The sequence below is a fragment of the Delphinapterus leucas genome, chromosome 1 (genome assembly GCF_059928025.1).
Source record: "Delphinapterus leucas isolate spDelLeu-1000000601 "Yukka" chromosome 1, BTC_Dleu_Yukka2, whole genome shotgun sequence".
Classification (NCBI taxonomy): Eukaryota; Metazoa; Chordata; class Mammalia; order Artiodactyla; family Monodontidae; genus Delphinapterus; species Delphinapterus leucas.
The window spans coordinates 14,768,867-14,792,840 of record NC_143129.1 but is presented as its reverse complement, the minus strand read 5'-3'; the positions used below and the strand labels follow the sequence as shown (position 1 = coordinate 14,792,840).

General features: G+C 37.0%; 1 protein-coding gene across 1 annotated transcript in view; it reads left to right on the top strand.

Annotated features, from left to right (window-relative positions):
* The window catches only part of CDC73 (cell division cycle 73), a 95,620-nt gene that overhangs the window by 4,783 nt on the left and 66,863 nt on the right, over positions 1-23,974 (top strand). Inside the window, exons 3-10 of the mRNA XM_022579200.3 lie at positions 979-1,048; positions 2,849-2,911; positions 2,995-3,047; positions 6,171-6,259; positions 9,843-10,059; positions 13,866-13,964; positions 15,728-15,806; positions 17,444-17,508. Coding sequence (XP_022434908.1) covers positions 979-1,048; positions 2,849-2,911; positions 2,995-3,047; positions 6,171-6,259; positions 9,843-10,059; positions 13,866-13,964; positions 15,728-15,806; positions 17,444-17,508 — 735 coding nt within the window. The remainder of the gene's footprint in view (positions 1-978; positions 1,049-2,848; positions 2,912-2,994; positions 3,048-6,170; positions 6,260-9,842; positions 10,060-13,865; positions 13,965-15,727; positions 15,807-17,443; positions 17,509-23,974) is intronic.

Genomic DNA, 23,974 nt, shown 5'->3' with positions numbered 1-23,974 from the left:
GTTATTTCATAATTGGGTTGTTTGCTTTTTTGACGTTGAGTCGTGTGAGTTCTTTATATAGTTTGGATGTTAATCCCTTATTGGATATATTGTTTGCAAGTATCTTCTCCCATTCAGAAGGTTGCCTTTTCATTTTGTTGATGGTTTCCTTCATGGTGCAAAAGCTTTTTAGTTTGATGTAGTCCGTTTTTTTATTTTGTTGCCCTTGCCTGAGGAGACAAATCCAAAAAAATATTGGTAAGACTCATGTCAAAGAACACACTGCCTATGTTTTTTCCTAAGAGTTTTATTGTTTCTTAATTCTTACATTTAAGTCTTTAATCCATTTGAGTTTATTTTTGTATATGGTATAAGAAAGTGGTCCAGTTTGATTCTTTTGCATGTAGTTGTCCAGTTTTCCCAGGACCATTTATTGAAAAGCCTGTCCTTTCCTCAGTATATGTTGTTGGAACATGTACTTATTGTTAATTATGAAAATATAGTTTTAGTGGCTCATTTAGTTTATTTGAAACAGTTCAGTTACCGTATTTGGAGGAGGTCTAGTTTGGGTGTGAGAAAAGAAAGCACTTTGGAAACCTTGAATAAAATGAGCAAGCAATGGGACTAAAATGATATTTGTCCTGAAAAGCAAAACATCATGAGTAAAATTAAAAAATAAATACTTAGAATAAGCCAAGGGACAACAAAGACTGTAATCGGTATTTCAAAGAGGATAGGGTTATTGTTTCATTTCTAATGCTTATCTTTTGTATATCTTACTGGAATTTTGAGGATAAAGTTACCAAAAATTAATATGCTTAAAAATTGTCAAGATTTTATTAGGTTCTTTCAGCCTAATTATTTTCTAAAAAACATGATTCTAAATATATGTTATCAAGATATGTTGGAATAAAATTCAGACTTTACAGGATGTTGATCTTTACCAAGTTTCTTATAATTGTTATTGATTTGATATCTATTTTAAAATTTTGACTTTAGACTGAAAATATTCCGGTGGTTAGAAGACCTGACCGAAAAGATCTGCTTGGATATCTCAATGGTGAAGCATGTGAGTAATTTTTTAATTGCTCTCACTCTTAAATAGACATTGTTGCTTTTTTTTTTTCCCTGTGAAATAAGAATTAGTGGGACGAGATCGTGGATTCCCACTAAAAACTTCCCCTGCCTGCAGCTGTGTCCACATGCTGTCTTCTCCTTCCTGTTATAGTGGATGCACTTGACTCTTGGGGCCAGTCACCCCTTCCCTGCGTGTGGGTTTCATCTCCTTTCGCACTCTCAGAGACTGTGCCTTTGCACATTGCTGCTTCTGTCTTTCACCGTCAGTTCTCTTTCTTCTGCGCCATTCCCTTTAGAACATACACCGTGGTCTCTCGCATTAAAAAAGTTCTCTGAGCCCCCTGTCCCCCACCTTCCTACTCTCTACTGGTCCATTTGTCTTCTCTTTTTCATTACAAAATTCTTTGCAAGGGTTGTGTGGTGTCACTGCCTCCTCTTTGCCTCTGATTCTCTCTTGAATCTACTCCAGTCTGACTTTCTTCCTCACCATCTCACTCAAATCACCCTTATGAGCTCAGCACTGACCTAAGGACTAGCAGATCCTTTGGTCTCTCCGCTTCGCAGCTTACTTGACCTCTCAGGCTTTGATACTGCTGACCACTTACTCCCTTTTGGAAAGCCTTTCTTGACTTGGTGTTTGGGGCACCAGACTCTGGAGGTTCTCTTTCCACTCATTGTCTGCCTCACTTTTTTTTCTTGCTTCCTTATCTCCAACACTGATGTGTTCCTGAGCTTCACATTTAGAAATTCACTGTCAGCATCTTCCCTTGGGTATTTAACAGGCGTGTGAAATGTAGCATATCCACAATAGAGTGCCGAGTCCTTCCTTCCCTTCTCCGCACCGACAGAACGGAAGCAGCAAGTCTGTTCTCCCAGTGTTCCTGTCTCAGTAAATGGTACCCTATACACACAGTTGCTTAGGCCACCAACCCTGGAGAAATCTTTGATTCTCTTCTCTCACAGCTCACGTCCATTCCATCAGCAAGTCCTTTCTTTACCTTTGAAAGTATGACAGCTTCTTACCATTGTACGCCCACCCCGCTCCACCTTCCTCTTTAGACCATTGCGTAGCCCTCCTGAAGGTCCTCGCTCCACTGTTTCCTACAGTGTAGCCTCTGCTCACCACTCAGAGGGACCTATTTTTGAAAAAGCCTCTGAACTTGATTGTGTCACCCACCTGCTTAAGGCCATCCTGTGGCTTCCCGTCACACTTAGAATACAGTCCATCCTCCTTTCCTGAGCTTCGCGACTGTGCTTCTGTCTGTCTCTGTGCCCTCATCCTCTCCCAGTCTTCCTCTGCCCTCAGAAGTCCAGTCTTCCTGGTTCTTTTAGCTTTTCTAACCTTAGAGTCCTTGCACTTGCTGTTCCCTCTGTGTTAACATTTTGTTTCTCTGCGTTGTCACATGACTCACTTCTCACCACCCCATTCAGAGCTGTGCTCTAATGTTGTTCCCTTATATATATATACGTTTATGTTTTTATTTATGTTTACATACACTTTTACATACATGTGTTGTGATATTGGAGTATATTCTTTGAAGTTGATTTCAGTCAGGTTATCTCAGTTTGTAAGTTAAATGGTCAAAAATAGTTTGTCCTCTTACAGACTTTCTAATACAGATTAATCACTTATAATAAAATGCTTTTACAAGCCTGCTTTAAAACATTTTTTAAGGGAAATAACCGTATATAAAGTAAGAAATATAACAAATCTTGAACATTTACTTGTAAATATATCCAATACCTGTCTTCAAATATTTATCTTCTCACAGAAATCTTTTTAAATCTTCAGCAACATCGGCCAGTATAGACAGAAGTGCCCCTCTAGAAATAGGTCTGCAGAGATCTACTCAAGGTATGTCTTGTTGCATGTTTATATTGAACTTTCAAACACCAGTCCCCAAACTATATGTTTATTTACTTCTTTTTTCCTTACAGTCAAACGAGCTGCAGATGAAGTTTTGGCAGAAGCAAAAAAACCGCGAATTGAGGTAATGGAACTTTATTTTAACTGATTTGGTTTTTTTATGGAGATTGGACTCATGTAGTAGTAAGAATTCTTTGCTCATAGTAGTGCTCAGAACTTTTGTTTTCCTGAAAAGTGGCAATATTAGAATGAACAGTTGATTAATAAGTAGCTTGAGCTATCGTGTAAGATCTCTCACATACAAGCTGTGTGATGGACAAATCACTTTATTTTCTTTATCTTTATACCCTTACGATGAAAGTGTTGGCCTAGATGAGTGGTCAGAAGGCTTGTTCTATAAAGGGCCAGATAGCAGCCACTTCAGGCCTTTTGGGCCTTGTAGTCTTTGTCCAGCTCTTTCACTCTGCCGCTGTAGTGTGAGAGCACGCACAGGCGATGCATAAATGAACAGGCGAGGTTGTATTCCAATAAAACTTTATGAAACATGGCCAGCCAGATTTGGCCTTTGTGTTGTGTTGTGCCTACCTCTGGAATAAGGTGGTGTAGGCGTTTACTCCACTCTGAAGAGGCGTGAACATGAAGTCCTTATTCCAGTTACTTCTTCCAATATTGACGTATCAGGTTATATGTTTTTTTGGTAGCATTTTATAGCCAGCAAGTGGAATATTAGTATTGGTAAACAAGGGTAGTTCATGTTAAATAGAACCCTGTAAGCAGTGCAGTTAACGTTGAAAAGAAAATTTGTTGACCAGCTCGTATACTGCATAAGACAATTAAACTTTCGGAGTTTAAATTGTATGAGTACAATACTGTTTATTTAAATTTGTAACAAGCCCTAGATCAGTTGCATATAAACCCTCTGAAAATGGAGGATCATGTATTAGAGGCACACTTAAAATCTGAGAAATGACTGAACTGGCTATATATCAATGACCAGTATAGGAATAACACTTGGGGTCACCAGTAGTGTTAACATTACTAGAAACTTAAGTTTTGTCATTTCACACTTATATAAAAATCAAATAGTTGTACCTTTTGCCTGCTTCATGAACAGCAAAGCATCCACAATTAAGGATAAGAAAGGTAACTTACAGAGACAGGGTTGGTTGGTAAGTACATACAGTAGAATCACTGACAAAATTTGATGCTAAGATTACATAATTTTACGTAAGGGTACTCTGAGACATAGACACGATGTTTTTCAGATGATAGTGATAATTAGCTCGTTGTTATTCTGTGCTAGGTGATACTGTATGTACTTTATGTATGTCATTAACTCATGTAATCCTCACCACCACCTCCTGAAGTCTGCAGTACTGTGCATGTCATCTGTGAGCAAACAGGCTCAGAGACAAGTGACTTGCTGAGGTGCACAAAACTGGGATTAGAGCCCAGGCAGTGTGGCTCCTACCTAGTCCACTATCCTGGGTACAAATTTTTTGGCAGTAGAACTGACATTTTCCCCAACTCTCTTTGTGTGTAAGGAAGTTATAATCCACTTTGTACAAAGTGAGTGAATTTAGGACTTCCCTGGTGGCGCAGTGGTTAAGAATCCGCCTGCCAATGCAGGGGACATGGCTTCAAGACCTGGTCTGGGAAGATCCCACATGCTGCAGAGCAACTAAGCCCGTGCGCCACAACTACTGAGCCTGCGTTCTAGAGCCTGCGACCCACAGCTACTGAAACCCGCGCACCTAGAGCCCGTGCTCCGCAACAAGAGAAGCCACCACAATGAGAAGCCCGCACACCGCAACGAAGAGTAGCCCCCACTCGCCGCAACTAGAGAAAGCCCACGCAGCAACGAAGACCCAACGCAGCCAAAAATAAATTTTGTTAAAAAGTGAATTTAGAGATACCATTTAGTTGGAAAAACGTGAACTTCATGGTTTAATTATTTGAAAAAAAATTGAACATATCAGAAATGCAAAATTGCTAGGATCTGGTAACTTTAGAAACCAGCAAGAAATAGCATCGTAAAATGCTTTCCAGAGCATTTGTAGGGCTAAAATAAATTACATAAATAGCTATTGATACATTACATAAACAGTTTTCAGTTTAGCAGATCTATATTGAGGACCTGCTGGGCACTATGCTAGCAGAGAGAAACCTTAGGATCTGGTTAAAACCTAGGCTGCAGTTGTCTCTAAAATCAGTCTCCTGAGACTTCCTTGGCAGTCCAATAGTTAGGACTCCCTGCTTTCACTGCTGAGGGCCCATGTTTGATCCCTGGTTGGGGAACTAAGATCCCCACAAGGCACACGGTGCGGCCAAAAAAAAATCAGTTTCCGAAGGAACTTGAGTAATACGTGTTAAATCATTCTTACAAATGGAAAGAATTTAATGTGCTTGTTAAAATATTAATCTTTGCATTCATCTCAGCAATATGCCTGTTTCGAGTTTTACATGGTTAGAACACAATTGGAGCACATCTCTCTGGACCTCTTGAACGTACTGATGGTTTTTATACAATTTCATATTTGTTAGCCATAGACGCTGACTCTGGTTCTCAGTTTTCTTGTCTGTTGAATGTGGGCATTGAACTAGATCAGAATTAGTAAGTTTTGTTTTTAAGTAACCGAACACTTTTCAGACTGACTTTTACCTGATATTCTAATATCTAAATGAGGTAAAAGTCGAGCTACCAAAGTTGAATTCAGATAAGAAGTGGCTCCTGGGCACTTTGTAGGAAGCTCCTGATGTTCTGAGGAACACACTTTGAAAACCATTAAAGTTTCACTTCTGGTGTTTTGTTCTGTGCTGACAGATTCAGGACCTGGGGCAACAGATAAAAAAAATCTAGACCCAAAATGAAATTTTTGACTGTGGCAAAGCCTTCTGATAAAATTTAGTTACACACTTCCCTGAAGAGAAGGAATTTATTTGTTGTATGTTATCTTTCTGAATAAAAGTTGCTATGATATGTTATGGGAAGAACACTTAATCATAGAAAAAACTAAAGTTTATTTGTAAGCTTTTAGTCAGTTTTAATCTTACATGATCCAACATATATTTATTATTGTTGTCTTTATTTAACTAAAAATATTTTAAAATTGACCAAAGGCCAGTGATACCTGGGACTTTATAGGTGGGAACTTGGGTAAGGAAAAGTTATGTGCAGTGTTTTTTGTTGTTGTTGTTCTACAAGTTAAATAAAAATTTAAAATATTCACTGAGTGATTATTTTCAGGATGAAGAGTGTGTACGCCTTGATAAAGAGAGATTGGCTGCTCGTTTGGAGGGTCACAAAGAAGGGATTGTACAGACTGAACAGATCAGGTAAGAATTTCTTTAGTAGAAACTGAACAGTCTAGGTATATGTAAGTATACATGGAAAAAAGGGATATTAGTATGCTGTCTACATGTGTTCTTCATTGCCTTCAGTTCAGAAGATACTTGAGCATGTTTTATGATGGGAGGATTGGAAGCCATTGTGCTACTTATGCTTTCTGGAAGCTTCTTGATTCTGTTACCATATTGATCTTTCCTTTTTAAAAATTACTCTATAATCCAAGCCACTCGTTTATCATGAAATCTTTTGTTGGTTTATAGCAGTGATTAATAAACTTTTTCTGTAAAGTACCATGTGTTAAATATTTACATTTAACATGATTATTGATATGCTTAATTCTAGTTTTAATTTGCTGTTTTCTGTTTGTCTCTTTGTTCTTTTTCCTTTTTGGGGGACTAAAATTTTGTCCCCCAAAAAGGAAATTCATTTAATTTTGGATTAAATGAATACATGGTGTAATTCCTTTCTGTCTTTTTTGTTGGCTGATTAGTTTATGCTGTTGTCCTGTTTGAGTGGTTGCTAGGGTCACAGTCCACCTTTCGTGCTCCATCACCGTGTGAGTAAGCACGGAGCCTCAGCTAGAAGGCACTCCCAGTTCCCTCCTCTTGGCCTCTGTGATACTGCTGTCATATATTTTACTCATACGTGTGTTATAAACACCAATATGCATCGTTCTTATTTTTGTTTAAACAACTATCTTTTAAAGAGATTTAAATAAGAAAAAAATTTTATATACCCTTTCCATGCCTCTTCTTTACTGTTGTAGACCTGTGTACCCATATTTTTTCCTTCTGCCGGAAAGACTTCTCACCCCACCCCACAAAAGACTTCTTTTAACATTTCATTTTTGTGCAGGTTTGCTAGTGATTCTTTCAACTTAATTTTTATTTTTGAAAAAGTTTATTTCTCCTTTTTTTTTTTTAATTTTCACTGGATATGGAATTCCAAGCTACGTCTTTTTAAAGTACTTTACAGATGTTGTACTGCTGCCTTCTTGATTGCATTGTTTCTGATTAGAAATCTGTCATCCTTATTTTTGTTTCTTTAAATGTGCCCTTTTTTCTCTGACTACTTTAAAAATTTTCTGTATTGCAGGTTTTGAGTTATGTAATTATCACATGACTTGGAGGAGTGTTCTTCATCTTTCTTGTGCTTGAGGTCCATTGAGCTTTTTGAGGGGATTTTTGGGTTCATAATTTTCATTGAATTTAGAAAATTTTTGGTATTGTTTCTTAAAATTTTTTTCTTTTTCCCTCTTTCTGGCCTAATTACTCGTATTCTGCTGGAAGCTGTCCAACAGCTCACTTGGGTTCTTTTCTTTTTTTGGATTCTTTTTTCTGTTCATTTTGGATAATTTCTATAGTTCACTAATATTTTCTTCTGTAATTATATTCACATTACATTTGTAGTCTCCAACATTGTATTTTTTTATCTCTACAAGGTGGCTAAATATGCAGTCCATGTCTTTACTTGTTGAGCATATGGAATAGTTGCATTAATTATTTTAATGTCTTGTTTGCTAGTCCTACGTCTGTGTCAGTTTATAGTGTTTTTGGTTGAGATTTCTCCTCATTTTGGCTTGTATTTTCCTGTTCCTTTATATGCCTTATAATCTTTGGATACCAGACATTTTGCATTTTATGTTGTTGAGTGCTAGATGTTTTTGTATTCTTCTAAATTTTCTTTAGTTTTGTTTTGGGACACAGTTAAATCACTTGGAAACAGTTTTTTCCTTTTGAGTCTTGATTTTAAGCTTTGTTATTTGAACAATGTTAATTTAGAGTAGTTATTCCCCACCATTGCAAAGTCAAGACCATTCTGAGTACTCTACCTAATGCCCCAGGAATATGAGGTTTTTAGTCTGGCTGGTGGCAACAGGTATTATTATTCATCCTGAGTGAGTGCTGGACACTGTTCCCTCTAACACTCTTGGTGGTTCTGTTCCTAGCTTTAGTTTCCACTTGTTTATGTGCTAATCAGTATTCTGCTGGAATACTCGAGGGGGACCTTCTGTGCAGCTCTCTCTTCTCAGGTACTCTGGCCTGTGAGTTTCCATACGCCTTGTTCTTGCGTATGGAAGAATCCCAGCACCATTTTCTCAGATCAGGAAATACACTGTTTTGCCTGGGTTCTCCTCCCTCTGCCATGTTGGAAACTTTCAAGGCCATAAACTGCAGCTTTCATAGGACTTAATTATTTAGTTTGCATTTGTCAGAGATCACTGTCTTTCATTGCTTGATGTCATGTATTGTGTAAACTATTGTTTCATGTATTTTGACTGGTTGTTTCAAGACAGGAGAGTTAATCCAGTCCCTGTTACTTCATCTTGGCTGGAAGTACAAGTCCAATGATTGAATGTCCAATGCACGTTTGATTATAGTTTAGAAAAGTATTTGGCTCAAGGTATGCTGGTATGCTTTAGATTTTAAGGGAAAGTTGTGTATTATTATGTAAAATGAGTCAAATACTAATGCATATAGAGCATATACTTTGAGCAAGTACTTTCATACCTAATGTAAATAAAATACATACTATGTAATACTACCATGTTTAAACCTGCAGGAATTCCTGTCCTTTTCCCACATGTTGTTTAAACGTATTTCAAGATTGTCATCTTGTGATTAGACTAATAATTTTATCAACTGTTGTTAAGGTATCCAAACTCTTTTTCTTGTTTTACATTTTGAAAAATGACACTAAGCTTAAGATTGTGATCTTAATGAAATCTATACTTTCATTGTTGTCTTTTTTGTTTTCTAAATAGTTCTGAAAGCATAGGCTCTGTTTTCTATTTCACATGTTATTTGAAAATAAAGGAAAGAAAAAGAAAATTTCAAAATATTGTTTTATCTTCTAGGCTTTAAAAGGAGTATATGTTTATGTGGCATATAAAAAAGCCTCTGTCATCTATAAAATTGATATGTTGTACATTGTAGCATATAGATTTGAAACCTTGAAATAAGTTTCAAGGAAAACCTAAACTGTGAAGTCTTCACAGAATGAAAAATTTTTACCCCCATTCCAGGGTGGTGCATGCACATGCTCACATATGTGTGTGTGTTTGTATAATTTGCATGGGTGGGAGGGAGGGTTAGCAAGTAAAAGTCTCATAGAAAAGGGCTTTTTTGGGGGGTGGGGGGAAGTGCAGAGAAAGGTTTATTGCAGGGCCAAGCAAGGAGAACGGGTGGCTTGTGCTCAAAAAGCCCAAACAATCCGAAGGGTTTCAGCAAAGTAGTTTTAAAGGCAGGGTGAGGGAGGGGTGTCCCAGGGTATGTGATCAGCTTGTGCAAAATCTCTGATTGGGAGGGCAAAAGGTTAAAAAAAATGTGAAAAATTTTTTGCATTGTTCCTTCTAAGAAATTACTAATTTGCTTATAGTGCAATATTTCTATAGGGTCTCTTTCTTACATGGTTATAAATTATCAAACATGTCAGTTTTATATATAAGAAGGAAAGCTTAATTATTGCCACTTATAGTGTTATTACCAGGAACTTAAAAATGTCACAAAATATTTTATGATGTGCTTAAGAGATCCTTGCTGTGAATATTAAGAAAGAAATTGCTTTCAGGTCTTTGTCCGAAGCTATGTCAGTGGAAAAAATTGCTGCAATCAAAGCCAAAATTATGGCTAAGAAACGATCTACCATCAAGACTGACTTAGATGATGATATAACTGCCCTAAAACAGAGGAGTTTTGTGGATGCTGAAGTAGACGTGACCCGAGATATTGTCAGCAGAGAAAGGGTGTGGAGGACACGAACAACTATCTTACAGAGCACAGGAAAGGTAATTGAAATATTTTATTTGTTCGTTAGAGTCAGTGTGTGTGTGTTTCATCTACAGTTGGTTATAAAACTGGTTAAAGTTTCCCATGAGGAGGAAGTTTCAAGTTTATATCTGACAGATCGGTAATAATGTAGACTTCTAAGGGGCCATATTTACCATTCCATTCTAGCATGTGTTTGGTTGTTGGTCACCAGAGAGGCTGATGAAAAAGTCTGATTCAAAGCGCGAGTCCCTTTATTTTCAGCTCATTTGTAAATCCAAAGAGATCTACAGTTTTCTTGTTGATGAGATTTTTGCTTAAACCTAATGAACTAGGAATATTGATGGCAAGCTCTCTGATCATTAATACCGTTATTAATTTTTTTCCTCACGAAGTAGAGAACTTAACGAAAATCAGTCAGCAAACGTGTATTGAGTGTGTTTGATACATTATAGTCTGTTAGGTGGATGTTTATTCCTTATTAATGGAGTTGTTTTGTTTTTTGCTACAGGATTGTGGGTTTTCTTCCTTCCCTTTCCTCCCTCCTCCTCCCCTTCTCCCTGTCTCCTTCCCTTCCTATTCCCTTCCTATTCATGATTACAAAACTGCATTAAAAAACATCCTTGTTCATACACCTTTGTGCATTTATGTCTATTTAGCAAAAGGATTAATTCCTAGAAGTGAATTGCTGATTAAAGGAGATATGTACTTTAAATTTTGAAAGATAAGTTGAAAGATACTGGATGTTTAGTATCTTAATACATCTCCAAAAAGGTTGCGTTGATTCTGTTTCACTTACCTCTTTTCACCTGTCTTTTCCTCCCACACATCTGAATTTCCCCTTAAATGTTAATTCTTCACTGATGCGCAGTTCACAGTGGTGATTTGGTGAGAAGGTTTATAGAAGTTATGAGATTACTGATGAAAGTGAACTTTAACATTGGTCCAGGCAGACTGGTTTTCTTTGGATTCTGGCCTTAAGTTTACTGTGCCATTTTAGTAGGAATAAAGCTACTAGAAAAGAATATATGAAGGAAAGAATTCTTTTTCTTTTGTACTTTGACTTGTTTTACAAAGTACTTGAGGTCAAGGTTAAGAATCATTCTCCAGAGCTTAGAATTATAGAGAAATTTGAGAACATGAGTAAACTTTCATTTTTGTATTTAAAATAAAGTGATCTGTTGATACGCATTTTTACTGCCTAGTATGGCTAATAGTTAAATATTGTTACTTATATTGTTCTACCAACGTTCATTGTAATGTTTGAAATGAACAATTTTCTTTGAGCTCTAGGTGGCAGGATTGTACCATCATTTCAAAACTTAGTGTTCTAATATAATTTACTGTTGTTGGCACCAATGTGTAATTTTAAAAATAAGTTAATACTAGAAGAACTGTTTGGTAGCTAGGTTTGTTTCTATGAGTATGAACATTTTTAAAAGTCAAAAGCAACAATTTTAACTGAAACCCTCTCTGTATACTGTTCTCATCTGCAAAACTCTAAAATAAACCCTCTAAAAAAACCTTTTTAGGTGCTTATAGCCCTGAAAGGCCCTGTGATTTTTGACAGATCTTCATTATTACCCAGGTATCAGGACTTTCTTTTTTTCTGAGTTTCTGAAATAAAAGACAGGTTTAAAATTCCATGAAAAATGTAACTACATACTTTTGTAGTTATATTACCACTTCAAACACCCTACAAAAAGGCAGACTGATTTTATAATACTGTTTAAAACATACTTTTAAACTTACATACACTAGTATATGTTCATCTTTGAAAGATTGATAAAAAGAGACCACTAAAAGGAAGATAATAATCCCCTGTAATTCTACCACACAAAGATAGCTAGTAACATTTTGATTGATTCTTCTAGAGTTTGTGTCTCTCATGAAATGCTTTATTATTTTTAAAGTAATGAAATTTGACTTTCATATTTTCAACTATTTTCATAATAGGATTAAGATTTTATTTGCATATGTCACTGTGTTGACCTTCTCACTGCTGGTGCAAAAGCAGTGGTTGGTTAACTGCTGGCATCTTGGCATGAATCAAAGCATTGGCACCAAACTTTGCTAGTAGCCATTTTGTTCTTCACCTACTAATGATGTCCTTGGTGAAATTTGAAAATTTACTGATTTTATTAAATCTTAACCTTTGAGTATATGTCTTTCTAGTATTTTCTGTGATGAAATCAGAGCATACAAAGCACTCCTGCATCCCAAAATGTGATGATTGTCTCCACAAAGAGCACTTGTGCATTTGGCATTTTTTCAAAAATGAGGGAAGAAAGCCTGTTCATTCAAGAAATGGAACTGACAGTATTTGTTGCCAGTAATAAAGTGCGAACTTTCATGAGAAAATTAGAATTTGGGAGGTTTCTTTCTGCTACTGAGACCTTAACAGTTTCCTAAATTTAACATAGTGCCACTCTTCCTTGTCCTTACTTTTTGTGCATTTTGGAAAATACTTTTTCATAAAAACAAGTTATTTTTACGTGGAATAGTTTTTTCCCTCATTTTTGTAGGAATTAATATTTTAAAAACATTTTAGTTTAAATTTGTAATGTGATAAATATTGTAACCTATATAATAAAACTCTTTAGGGTGTGCCATAATTCTCGAGAGTGGGAAGGGGTTGTGAGACATTTGTTTGCTGTCCTAAAGAATTATAGGAACTTGTAAGTACTATTAGTGGGGCAATGGTTAAAGTTATGTTTCAGGCTGTCTCTCCTTTTGTATACATGTTTATTTGTGTAATATTTATTCAACATCTACCAGCCAGGCACATGGTGGGCACTCACTAGAGATGCATTGGTCCTGGCTTTCACAGAGGTTATATTCTTTAATAGGAGAGAGAAAATTAAATAAGCAGTAATTGTGACATATGACATTATAGGGATGCTACCCAAGAAGGGCAGCTAACTTGGTCTAGAACCACGAGGAGAGAATGATACCTAAATAGTAAAAAGTAATTAGGAGGGACAAGCTGTCCAAGCCAAAGAAACAGTATTCTTAATTGTATAGAGAAGAGAAACCATTTGAGGTTCACGAGGACAGGGATGACGTCTCTCTTAGTCGTCATTGTGTCTGAGTGCCAAGCGAGGTGTTTGGCTTATAGTCAAAACATGTTGCTTAAAATGATAAGTGATTGACAGGCAGAATTAGAAGAGCCCCAAGGGAACTGAAGGAGAGACTCAGGTAAAAGAAGAATATTTCATGAAGGAAGGAGGAGTCAGATTCGTCAGCTTTGTTCGGTGTTGCTAAGGTTGTTCATGCAAAAGTTAAGTTAAATTTTTAAATTGCATTCCAACTTAAAAACTTTGAAAAGTGCATGTTGAGTCCTAACAAACAGTATCTTAAAACTTTCAACATCTCATAAAAATTATAGCAGTCTGAAATTAGCACTGGAGTTTATTATACCTAGAAGAGAATATAGTAGTTGATTTCTTTCAGAAGGATTAATTTCTTTTAGAATTAAGAAGCCCCCAGGCAACAAATCTGCCATATTTTTATTTTTTTTAATGTTAACTTGTTTCCTGGTTACATATTTGAATAAATGGAGAATATGAATGAATTTATAGCCAGTTATGCACTTTAAGTAAAATGAAAATAAGTGAGTAACACGGGGTTTATAATAATTGGTCTTTGGGTGAATTTCCTAGTAGCAGTTGATTCTTACTTACTTGTGTAGTAATCATACCTCATTATGATGTAGGGAAGAATTGATAGGAAGAAAACTGAGTCTGAAATTGTTTATTAAATAAACTTACTGCTTTTGGATATTTAATTTTAAGAAGACTTAATAATTAAAATCCATTTGTTTCAGAATTTTTCCAAGAATATTTTTGCAATTCTTCAATCAGTAAAAGCCAGAGAAGAAGGGCGTGCACCTGAACAGCGACCGGCCCCAAATGCGGCACCTGTGGTAAGAATGTTTTGCTGCTTATGTAGTAATTTTAATGAAAGCGATTATTCCGTGTTGTAATTTTGAAAACATCTTAGAGTATTTATTTGCTTCTTTATAGTTGACATACAATGTTATATTAGTTTCAGGTACACAACATAGTGAGTCTGCATTTATATATATTACAAATTGATCAGAACCGTAAGTCTAGTAACCGTCTGTTACCATACACAGTTATTGCAGTATTAATGACTGTATTCACTATGCTGTATATTGCATCCCTGTGACTTAATTATTTTGTAATTGGAATTTTGTACCTCTTAATCCCTTTTACGTATTTTGCCCCAACTCCCCCCAACCCCTTCGGTGACCACCAGTTTGTTCTCTACATCTGTGAGTCTGTTTCTGTTTTGTTTGGTTGGTTGATTTGTTTTCTTTTTTAGATTCCACATATAAGTGAAATCTATGAAGCCAGTTTCATAAGGTTCAGCAAAGGAAAATTAATATGCAAATAAAATCTTTTTATATAGAATTTTTGAAAGTATGTCAAAATTTGGTAGAGTACTAATGCAGTCTTTGCAAGAACTAGTAGTTTTATTTGTTCATGAAATCCTTGGTGTTTACCCTTTTAGAGGTAGTGAATTTTTGCCGGTATTTAAACGAACACTTGAGGTGACTTTCTGGCAAGTTTTTAAGTGCCTCTTATTTGTCAGGCAGTTTGCTGACAAGGATACAAGAGGGACAAGAACGAAAGCCCCTTTGAGCTTGTAGTCTAGCGGGACATACAGATGAGTCAGACAGGTAGTGAGTGGGGCAGGTGCCGTTATGGTGAAACACAGGGCGCCTATGGTCATGAATTGGTTGACATCTTGAATAGCAGCTGGCATGAAACTTATGTCAAATCTTAAAACAGTTCGGCCGTTATCTTCTTGACTGAATATTCTGTGTGTTTCCGTAATCATTAAAATACTTGAAAATTTTAATGTTTGGCATTTCAGAATAGAAGTGTATACCTAGTGACAGTCTTGAATGAGTATCTTTTATTTGGAATAATAATAGCGGTAGCATCCTGTTGCAATGAAATGAAGCATATTTCAGTATTTATGAATACCATGAATTTCCCAAGCAATTTTGGGAATATTCTTTAAATCTGCTTCTTTAGATTATTAGACTGAGTTTTATATTAAGTATTTTTGAATTAAATTATACATCATTAGATTAGCAAGTTTTTCTCAGTATTTTTAAAAAACACCTTTGTTAGCTTCAGTTTTACACTGTACATTGATACATGGGTTTATTGTCATTGTTATTTATTTAATATAAGGATTAATAATTGGAATAATTCAGTTAAAAGGCTCCAAAGTGTCAGCCCAATAAGCTTTGCATTAAAAGATTTTTTTGTTAAAGAAAAATAATTCATGACTGGAGACAGTTTATTAATTTGTGAAGAAATTTAAGTAATTAGAATGAAATTACTAAGTACACCGATTTTATTTCTGCAATGTCTAAGAATTTTGCTTTGTGCCTTTGTGCACGTTTACTTGGGGTCCTTTGCCTTGTCCCTGGCAGGGATGGTAATTTTCTAGCAGTAAATAGTATCTTGAAAATCAGCTTCAGATGATTCCCCACTTTTGTCTACTCCTTGTTTTTGTCTTATTGGCTCAAATATTGAGAAGAAGAAGGCTTAGAAAACAATACCCTTATTGTGTTTTTTTATTATCAGTATTAAGTAACAATTTAAACAATATTGACATGTAACTCATAGTTATTATATTTTTCTACAGGATCCCACACTGCGTACCAAGCAGCCTATTCCAGCTGCCTACAACAGGTACGACCAGGAAAGATTCAAAGGAAAAGAAGGCAAGTTGCTTAATTTTGGTCTTCCTCTTACCGTGGCTGTGCTGAACTTGAGAGGCACTGTGGCCTGGTTTTCAGGGCAGGGGCTGGCGAACTAACGTCTGCAGGCCAAGTCTGTGCCACCACGTACATGTTTTCGTGAATCAAGTATTGTTGGAACACAGCCACACTCATTCATTTTTGTGTTGCCTGTGGCTCCTTTAGTGCTGTGACAGCAGTTTGAATTGCGACAGAGATCGTGTGGCCTTCAAAGCCTAAAAATACTGTCCAGCATTTTACAGAATAATTTTGATAAGTTACTTTAAGTGCAGTCTCTTTCAGTTTCCTCCTGTGTGTCATTACAATACTAATAGTAGCGTTAGTAGTAGTCCTTATCTTTTAGTGTTATTGTGGGGATTAAACTAGTTAATGAAGTCCACAGAATAGTAACTGGTATGTATAATAAGCTATCTATAAATATTTACTGCTATTAGCCTTAATTCTGTTTCTCAGAAGTTTATTTTAGAATGGAAATTCTATATATAAAATCATATTTCCCCATTTATAAAGGTATACATTGAGAACTTGGGAAGCATAGATTTTAGAGTAGGCATGTGAGGACTTGTTTTGTGATAGCTACACAGCTAATTCAATAGTGAACCATTTCCGCATCAGTAAGTTGGCTAGTGAGGGGTGCCTGATGTCAGCGCAACTTCTCTTGGGATCTTCATTTATCTTGACTTCATTCATGAAAAAATGGGTTAGAGGCAACTAGAAGTTTATCATTTACGATTTTTTTTCCTACATAATCTGAAATCTCCATTTAAGTTTATTAAAGGGTTTGTTGTCTTTATACAGTGAATTTTGTGTGCTGGTTTCATTTGCTGGATAAAGGCATGTACTGAATCCATGGTGTAGAAAGACAGTAATGTGTTCTTTTATCCACTGCAATGTTTTTCTTTTGGGACGAATTATATAAAGTAGGGGTTGACAAATTAGAGCCCACAGACCAAATCTGAACCTCCTTGGGCCAAATCAGGCTGTGCTCATTTGTTTACATATGTTGTTCATCCTGCTTTTGCACAACAACTGCAAAATTCAGGAGTCGTGACAGAGACTATATGGCTTGCAGTGTGTAAAATATTTAATATCGGACCCATCACAGAAAGGTATATTGGGCCTCTGTCCTGGAGTCCCTGTCGCTATTTACAACATTGCTTTTCTGTGAGTTACATAACATATGCTAATGATTGTAATTTTGGAACACAGCTTTTTATAAGTTAAGGAGGTCTCATGGTATTAGATGCTTTTAGTGGTGCTGTAGTTGAATATTAGGACTAAATAATTTGGGGGTTATAAAGTATTTTATTCAATCTAATTTTTGATATTTCCAACCAACTATATGACCATTGAACATGGTTTTAGAGTCCTAACCAGCTTCTACATTTTGGGCTCATTGGTGTGTATAGAATGTATTTTGGAGACCAGTACTCCTTTTAAAGTTTCTAACTTCACAAGTATGTAATTTAACTTTATATCTATAGTAGATTCAAGGCTTTGTTATTCTGTTGAACTGTCAGATATAATGTAGATTATTACTTTAGGTTTGTTGTTTATCATGAAATATGTAAAGTCTAATGGTAACCTCCCTTTCTTTATAGAAACGGAAGGCTTCAAAATTGACACTATGGGCACCTATCATGGTATGACGCTGAAGTCTGTAACGGTAAGTCACTCTGAATGCAGAGGTTCTTTTGTTCCATTCATTTTATGTGAGTAGCAGATGTTGAAGGAAATCTTTGTTCTCCAACATTTTCAATTTCATACATTTATCTTTAATGACCAGTTGTGCTGACAGAGCTGTGGGGTGATTATTTGATTCATGGGTGTCTTTTTTTTTTAAACTGAGTGTAAAGAAAAGCTGTTTTGATTAACTTGCAAGTAGATTGGATGCTACCTGGTTAGAGAATTTAAAGTCAGTGAGGAGTTATGAGGTTCAGTTTGGGAGAGTTCTTTGCCATAATATCTCATGTTATTAAAATGTAACGCTGGGCTTCCCTGGTGGCACAGTGGTTGAGAGTCCGCCTGCCGATGCAGGGGTCACGGGTTCGTGCCCCGGTCCGGGAAGATCCCACATGCTGCGGAGCGGCTGGGCCCGTGAGCCATGGCTGCTGAGCCTGCGCGTCCGGAGCCTGTGCTCCACTATGGGAGAGGCCACAACAGTGAGAGGCCTGCGTACCACAAAAAAAAAAAAAAAAGTAACGCTTTATGCTCTAAAAAGACAGATTGCAGTGGTTGATGTCATACTGCAAGTTGCATACTTGACACAGCCAAATACATGACGTCCATGATTATAAGCCTTTGGCTCACTTTTAGCAAACTTTTTTCTTTTTAATGTCCTAAAGATGGTTATTTCTAGGTGATCTGACCAGGGCCCGTTTTTTTTTAAATAAGTTTCAGTTGTACAACATTGTAGTAACATCTGTATATGCTACAGAGTGATCACCACCACAAGTCTAGGTACCATACACCATACAGCTGACCCCTTCACCCATTTCACTCACCTCACAACTACCTATCCCTTTGGTAACCACTAATCTATGCAATAATCTTTGTTATCTGTGAGTCTTTGTTCTTTTTTTAGTTTCTGCACTGATATTTGTCTTTATATGTATTTTGCTAAAACACTTATTTTTAAATTGTCATCAGATTTGTTTTTGTATTATTGAAATTGTACGTGGACGCATTATTCATTCAACAAGTGCTTATGAGTATTTGTGTCAGACCGTGTTCTGGTTGCTAGGGTTGTTGCTGTGAATAAGTCAGATAGGACTCTTTACAGAAAGGAGTGAGAGAGGCCTCTCTGAGGAGGTGACAGTTGAGCCAGAGCCTGGTGACAAGCATTCCATGAAAGACACGCAGGGTCAGAATTGAGGCCCATACAGCAGCACGCAGGCCAGTGTCTCCAGAGTCGAGTGGGTGAGGGGAAGGTGGTAAAAGGTTAGGTACACCCATTTTATGAGATCTGCCTGGGTCTTCCTGACTTCAAAAGGTAACTCATAGCTGTAAGATTGAACTTAAATTCTTAAAGATTTATTTATTGACCTTTTCTTGGGGACAGAACTTGCCTCCTCGCCATTCCCCTAGTGAATTATGGAACTGATGTTGTTACCCTGGTGTAGCCATCAAAATAAGTTTTTTTGTGGTTAACTGTTGCTGCTGTTGGTTTTACTTTTGTCTCATCTAAAATGCCATGAAATTGATTTCATTACTGAGCTTCCGAGCGATTGGTAAAATCAGTGATAGTTTTTAATAGATGCTTTTTACAGAACAGTTTTTCTGAAATCCAAGGACAGCTTCTTAATTAAACAATGTGTGAATGATAAGGCTCTACTTCCTTATCAAAGTCTTTGTTCCTAAATATACTTATAAGAGGCGAACAGTTCTATGGTGTGTGATTTTACAGAACTAATCACAAAAAGACACTGTGTAGGAACGCAGCAGAAAGACTAGAAATGGTCAAATTGTTAGTACTTCCAATATTTTAATGCCCAGTTTGCATCTCTGTGCTGCTTGTGGCCTGATTCATTTAGCAGTTGTTATTGAGAACTTTGAACCTGAAGGCTTTGAAATTACTCTGATAATTGTTTCTTTTTAGTTGAATCTCAAACTTATCCTTTCAGTGTAATGTTTTTTCCTCCTCTTTTATTCTTTTGAAATTATTACCTGTTTGTGAGCTTGCAAGTTTCACCAACTTTCTACCTCATTCTCCAGTGAAGAAAGTTTCTGTTATGAGATCCACCCAGACATACCAAGCAGTTAAGAGTATGTTAAAGGCTTTGTTGCACAGATGTGACTTCCTTTCTAATTTACGTGCAGCTCTGCTACCATTGTTCTTCAGGGTTTTGATATGCCTGGTTGATGTACAGAGTTACCAAGATTAGTTTCAATCTGCATTAGGATTGATCTGCATGTCTTTTAAGTTCAAGACACCAGAGTTCTCTTAGATGTTAGACTAAATTAATAAGTCGCATTATGCAGACTAGAAAATTTTCGTACAAATGAGTTTTTTTCTGTATCTGTTACAGAGAAGGAAGGGGTATGTGTTTTGATAATATTTCATAAGAACCATAAGTTATTGAAATCTATAGAAATTAGGTCCCAGGCAGTATATTTTGTAACACTTTGTAAAGATAATAATTTGTTGAAGTTTATTATAGGAACAGAAGCTCTGGTACCTTAAAGTTACAAGTTTGTATAGTATAGCTTTTGAATTGTGCCAAGAAATACAGAGGCACACCACCTCTTGAAGAGTAGTTAGAGGACTTTCCTGGGTTGGGACACTTCCCCCAAAATGTGTCACTTGGGTTCTATAATGTTTAAGAAATACTGGATTAAGCAGATTTTGTGCTATAGGAATCTCATCGTTTTTAATGTATAAATCTCTCTTTTTTTTTTTTTTTTTTTTTTTTTGGCGGTACACGGGCCTCTCACTGTTGTGGCCTCTCCCGTTGTGGAGCACAGGCTCCGGACGCGCAGGCTCAGCAGCCACGGCTCACGGGCCCAGCCGCTCCGCGGCATGTGGGATCTTCCCGGACCGGGGCATGAACCCGTGTCCCCAGCATCGGCAGGTGGACTCTCAACCACTGCGCCACCAGGGAAGCCCCTATAAATCTCTTAATTGGAACACAGGAGTATGGACTCTTTCCCAAGCTTGTTTACACCCCAAGTTTGCCCCTCTCCTCCCTTCTGTTGAGAATACTGCAAAGAACCAGAGTTGCATAGAATCAGTTTAATTGAAGCTATCTTAGGAGTCGTGGTTTGGGAGTAGAAACCGTTCAGTATGGGGGGCATCAGAATATATTTTCATGTATTCCTTCAGTGAAAGGGGCCGTTTTAGACTAAGAAAATGCCACTTGATAATGCTTTTCATTGTATAGTAAATAAGGGAGATGATGAAGACCTTTTTTTGTTAGGTAGTAGCAAGGAACTTATCTGTGGTTCCACCGGAGAGGGAATAAGAAAGATATGATCACAGTTCATTGTTATTATTTATAAAGATTTGGAAATCCTTTATCAAGAACTACTTTATTTTAATCTCCCAATCTAGCTTTTCATGTTCACATGGAAAGGCCACATGTTCTAGCCTCTGTTTATTCTTTCCTCTGTTCTTACTGAATATCATTGACTCTCGATAACATTGCTGTCTTCATTTTTGAGGAAACCTTTTGCACTCTGAAATCATACAGATCAAAAGCTTCCCTTTAAGGTCGTTATTTGAAGAGACTCCAACAGACATTGTAGTTCTTATGATCTCTTTTGGGAAACCATTTTTTTGATAGTAAGTAAACTTGGGTGGATTTTCAGTATCTGTGTTAGAGGTCTAATATTATCACTGTCAACTTTCACTTTTGAGAAGGATCCAGAATCTCAATCTCCTCCAAGTTACATTCTTAAGCAGGAATGCATACATCAGTAACCGCCCCATTCCCTGTTCTATAAAGCTTGCTTCGTTCTCATTTGGTGGTCAGTTAACGTGTTCATCCCTGCTTGAAGTGTTATGGGAGTGTGCTAGTACCAGTGCTCTCTGGAGGTGGGCCTAGAGCCGGGGCCAGGAGGAGATGGAGGTAGCTGATTAAGACATTGTTACTCAAGACTTTCCTTCCCTTCCCTCCCTCTACTCTTCCTTCAGCAGATATTTCTTGAGTGCTTTTGTATGCCATGTACTATGCTAGGTGCAGGGACATCGAAGATGAAGAAAACCAGACATATGCGTATGGGCTTTTTTAATGGTCTGTTGGAGGAGAGGCACATCAGTCAGTCACTCAGATGTGAAATTATGACTGTGCCACGTGTGTGCAGATGCATTGTGCCGTGAGAACCTAAAGTTGGAGGATTTTCTGTGGGAGTCGGAACACTTCATTTGAGGAGGTAGTACTTGAAGTGAAATCCAGAGTTTGAGTAGAGGCTGACTTGAAGATTGCAGGAAAGCACATTTTAGGGAGAGTGAACAGAAGGCAGGAGTAGATGCCCTGGTGGGAAGAGCATGGCACTTAGAAAGATTTGGAAGGAGACTGGTAATGGTGTGGATTCGAAGGATGCCTCTGGTAAAGTTTCTTTCCAGAGGTAGGTACAGCCTGCCTGTCTGTGCATGCCAGGGCCTCTCTGCATGCTTCTGGGGCCATTCTTTGTGCCAGTCTAAATGTGGCCCCACGCTTACCACAGCAGTAATTCCAGGGTTTATTTTACTCACCAACACTTAAAGAATCAGAGTATGTCACGTAAGCAGGCTGGATTTCCAGCTTCTTTTGAGAGGCCTCTGGCATGACTGGGCGCTGGGCCCACAGTCCAGCGTGGCAGACCCACTTCCCCTGAGCAGGACACCTTCCTCACCTGGGACGTGTTCCGCCGGTAGCCTCAGGCCTCGCCACTCTGGTCTTTTCTGTCGCCTTCTTCACTTATTTACACCACCTTCTTAAGCCCTATTGGCCTTTCAATATGAAATCCCTGCTCTAAATAGAGGCAGTGCTAGCTTGTTAAAGAGGAGTCAGTCAGTTGGAAACACAGATTTAAGGCTTTGAAGTCAGTCCTGGCTTTGAATCTCAGCTCTTCCACTCATTCCACCACTAATGAAGTTCAGAAGGTTATGTAACCTTTCTATCAGTGGTCTTGTTTTTATTTTATAATAAAGATATTAGAATCTATATTACAGTATTATTGATGAGTGAAACAGGCACTGTGTAAAGTGCTCAACACAAAAAGGACTCAACAGATAGATGATGGCTACTTTTATTATGAATTTATAATTTTATGTATAATCTCAGCTTGTCATATGTGTAAATGTAGGCAACTGTAGCTTCAGTGATGAACTTGATATTACATGTTTAATGATACAATTTTCATTCAAAGCTATGAAGACTAGTTTACTTAAACATTATGAGAACCCTTTTCTTCTCCAGTAACTGGGATATTTTTACTCTAGCTGTGTGTGTTTATCTTAAGGTAAAGTTCTTTATCCTTGGAGAGAAAATTGCTACAAAGACATTATGGTCATGTGGCCATGGCTCACGGGCCCAGCTGCTCCACGGCATGTGGGATCTTCCCGGACCGGGGCGTGAACCCGTGTCCCCTGCATCGGCAGGCGGACTCTCAACCACTGCGCCACCAGGGAAGCCCTAAATATCTGTTTTTTAAAGACTCTTAGTTGCTTCTTGTCCGGACAAATCTTACTGTTTAGAACTAAGGTTTTTTTTGAAATTTCAGAATGGTGCTTTACTGTGAATAAGTTGAAGACATACTCATTTGAAATGCTAAGGAATTAAAGCTTTTAAGATTTTTATTTTTGTTTTAATTGGAGACAAAAGTCATACCATAGAACTCAGGTAATTGTCTCGTTGTTGACATCATATTTTATGTTGTCATTGAAGATGCATTTGTTTCTTAACATTTAGGTTTGTGCAGAAGTATATAAGATCAAACACAAAATTATTTTGAAATCAAGTCAATTTAACATTTTTACAAATTACCATTTAAGACAGAAAGAGTTAATTCAGTATTTTATTGTCATCTACAAACAGTGAATTCTGGACACTATCAAACTAATCATTTATCTCCCCTAATTTTGATATTTTAGATAGGTGCTTCAGTCTTCTTGCAGTGTCTTTTTGTCATTTCTATCTTATATGTGTGTTGCCATAAACATCCTGAAATTCAGTTCCTTATATATTTTAATATACGAAGTTTGAGAATTAAAATTAAGCAGCTCTTTGACCTTTCAGAAGAATTTTAACTTCTATTATGTAGAAGGCTTTTAGTTTTCTTTATAAGCGCCACTCCCCCCCAAAAAAATTCAGCTTCTGATATGATTAGAGTATTATAATTTATTTTAAAAGGCTGTACAAAATACTTCATAGTGTCCTTAGGAATTGTTTGCTTTTAACATGGAGAGCTACGTTATAATAACCAACCATTCTGATAGTAAATTTGTGGATACATTATAATTCATCAATAACTTTAGTACATATTATGATATCCTCCCCTCCCCCCATCCCAAAGTTACTTTAACAGGAAAAATAAATGTTAAAAGCTTAACTATTTAAATTGTTTGGGGAAACATTCTTTCTTTATCTGGATTAAATGTAATAGATATAATTGATTTAATACCGTCTAATAAGGTAATAGATGCCAATTTT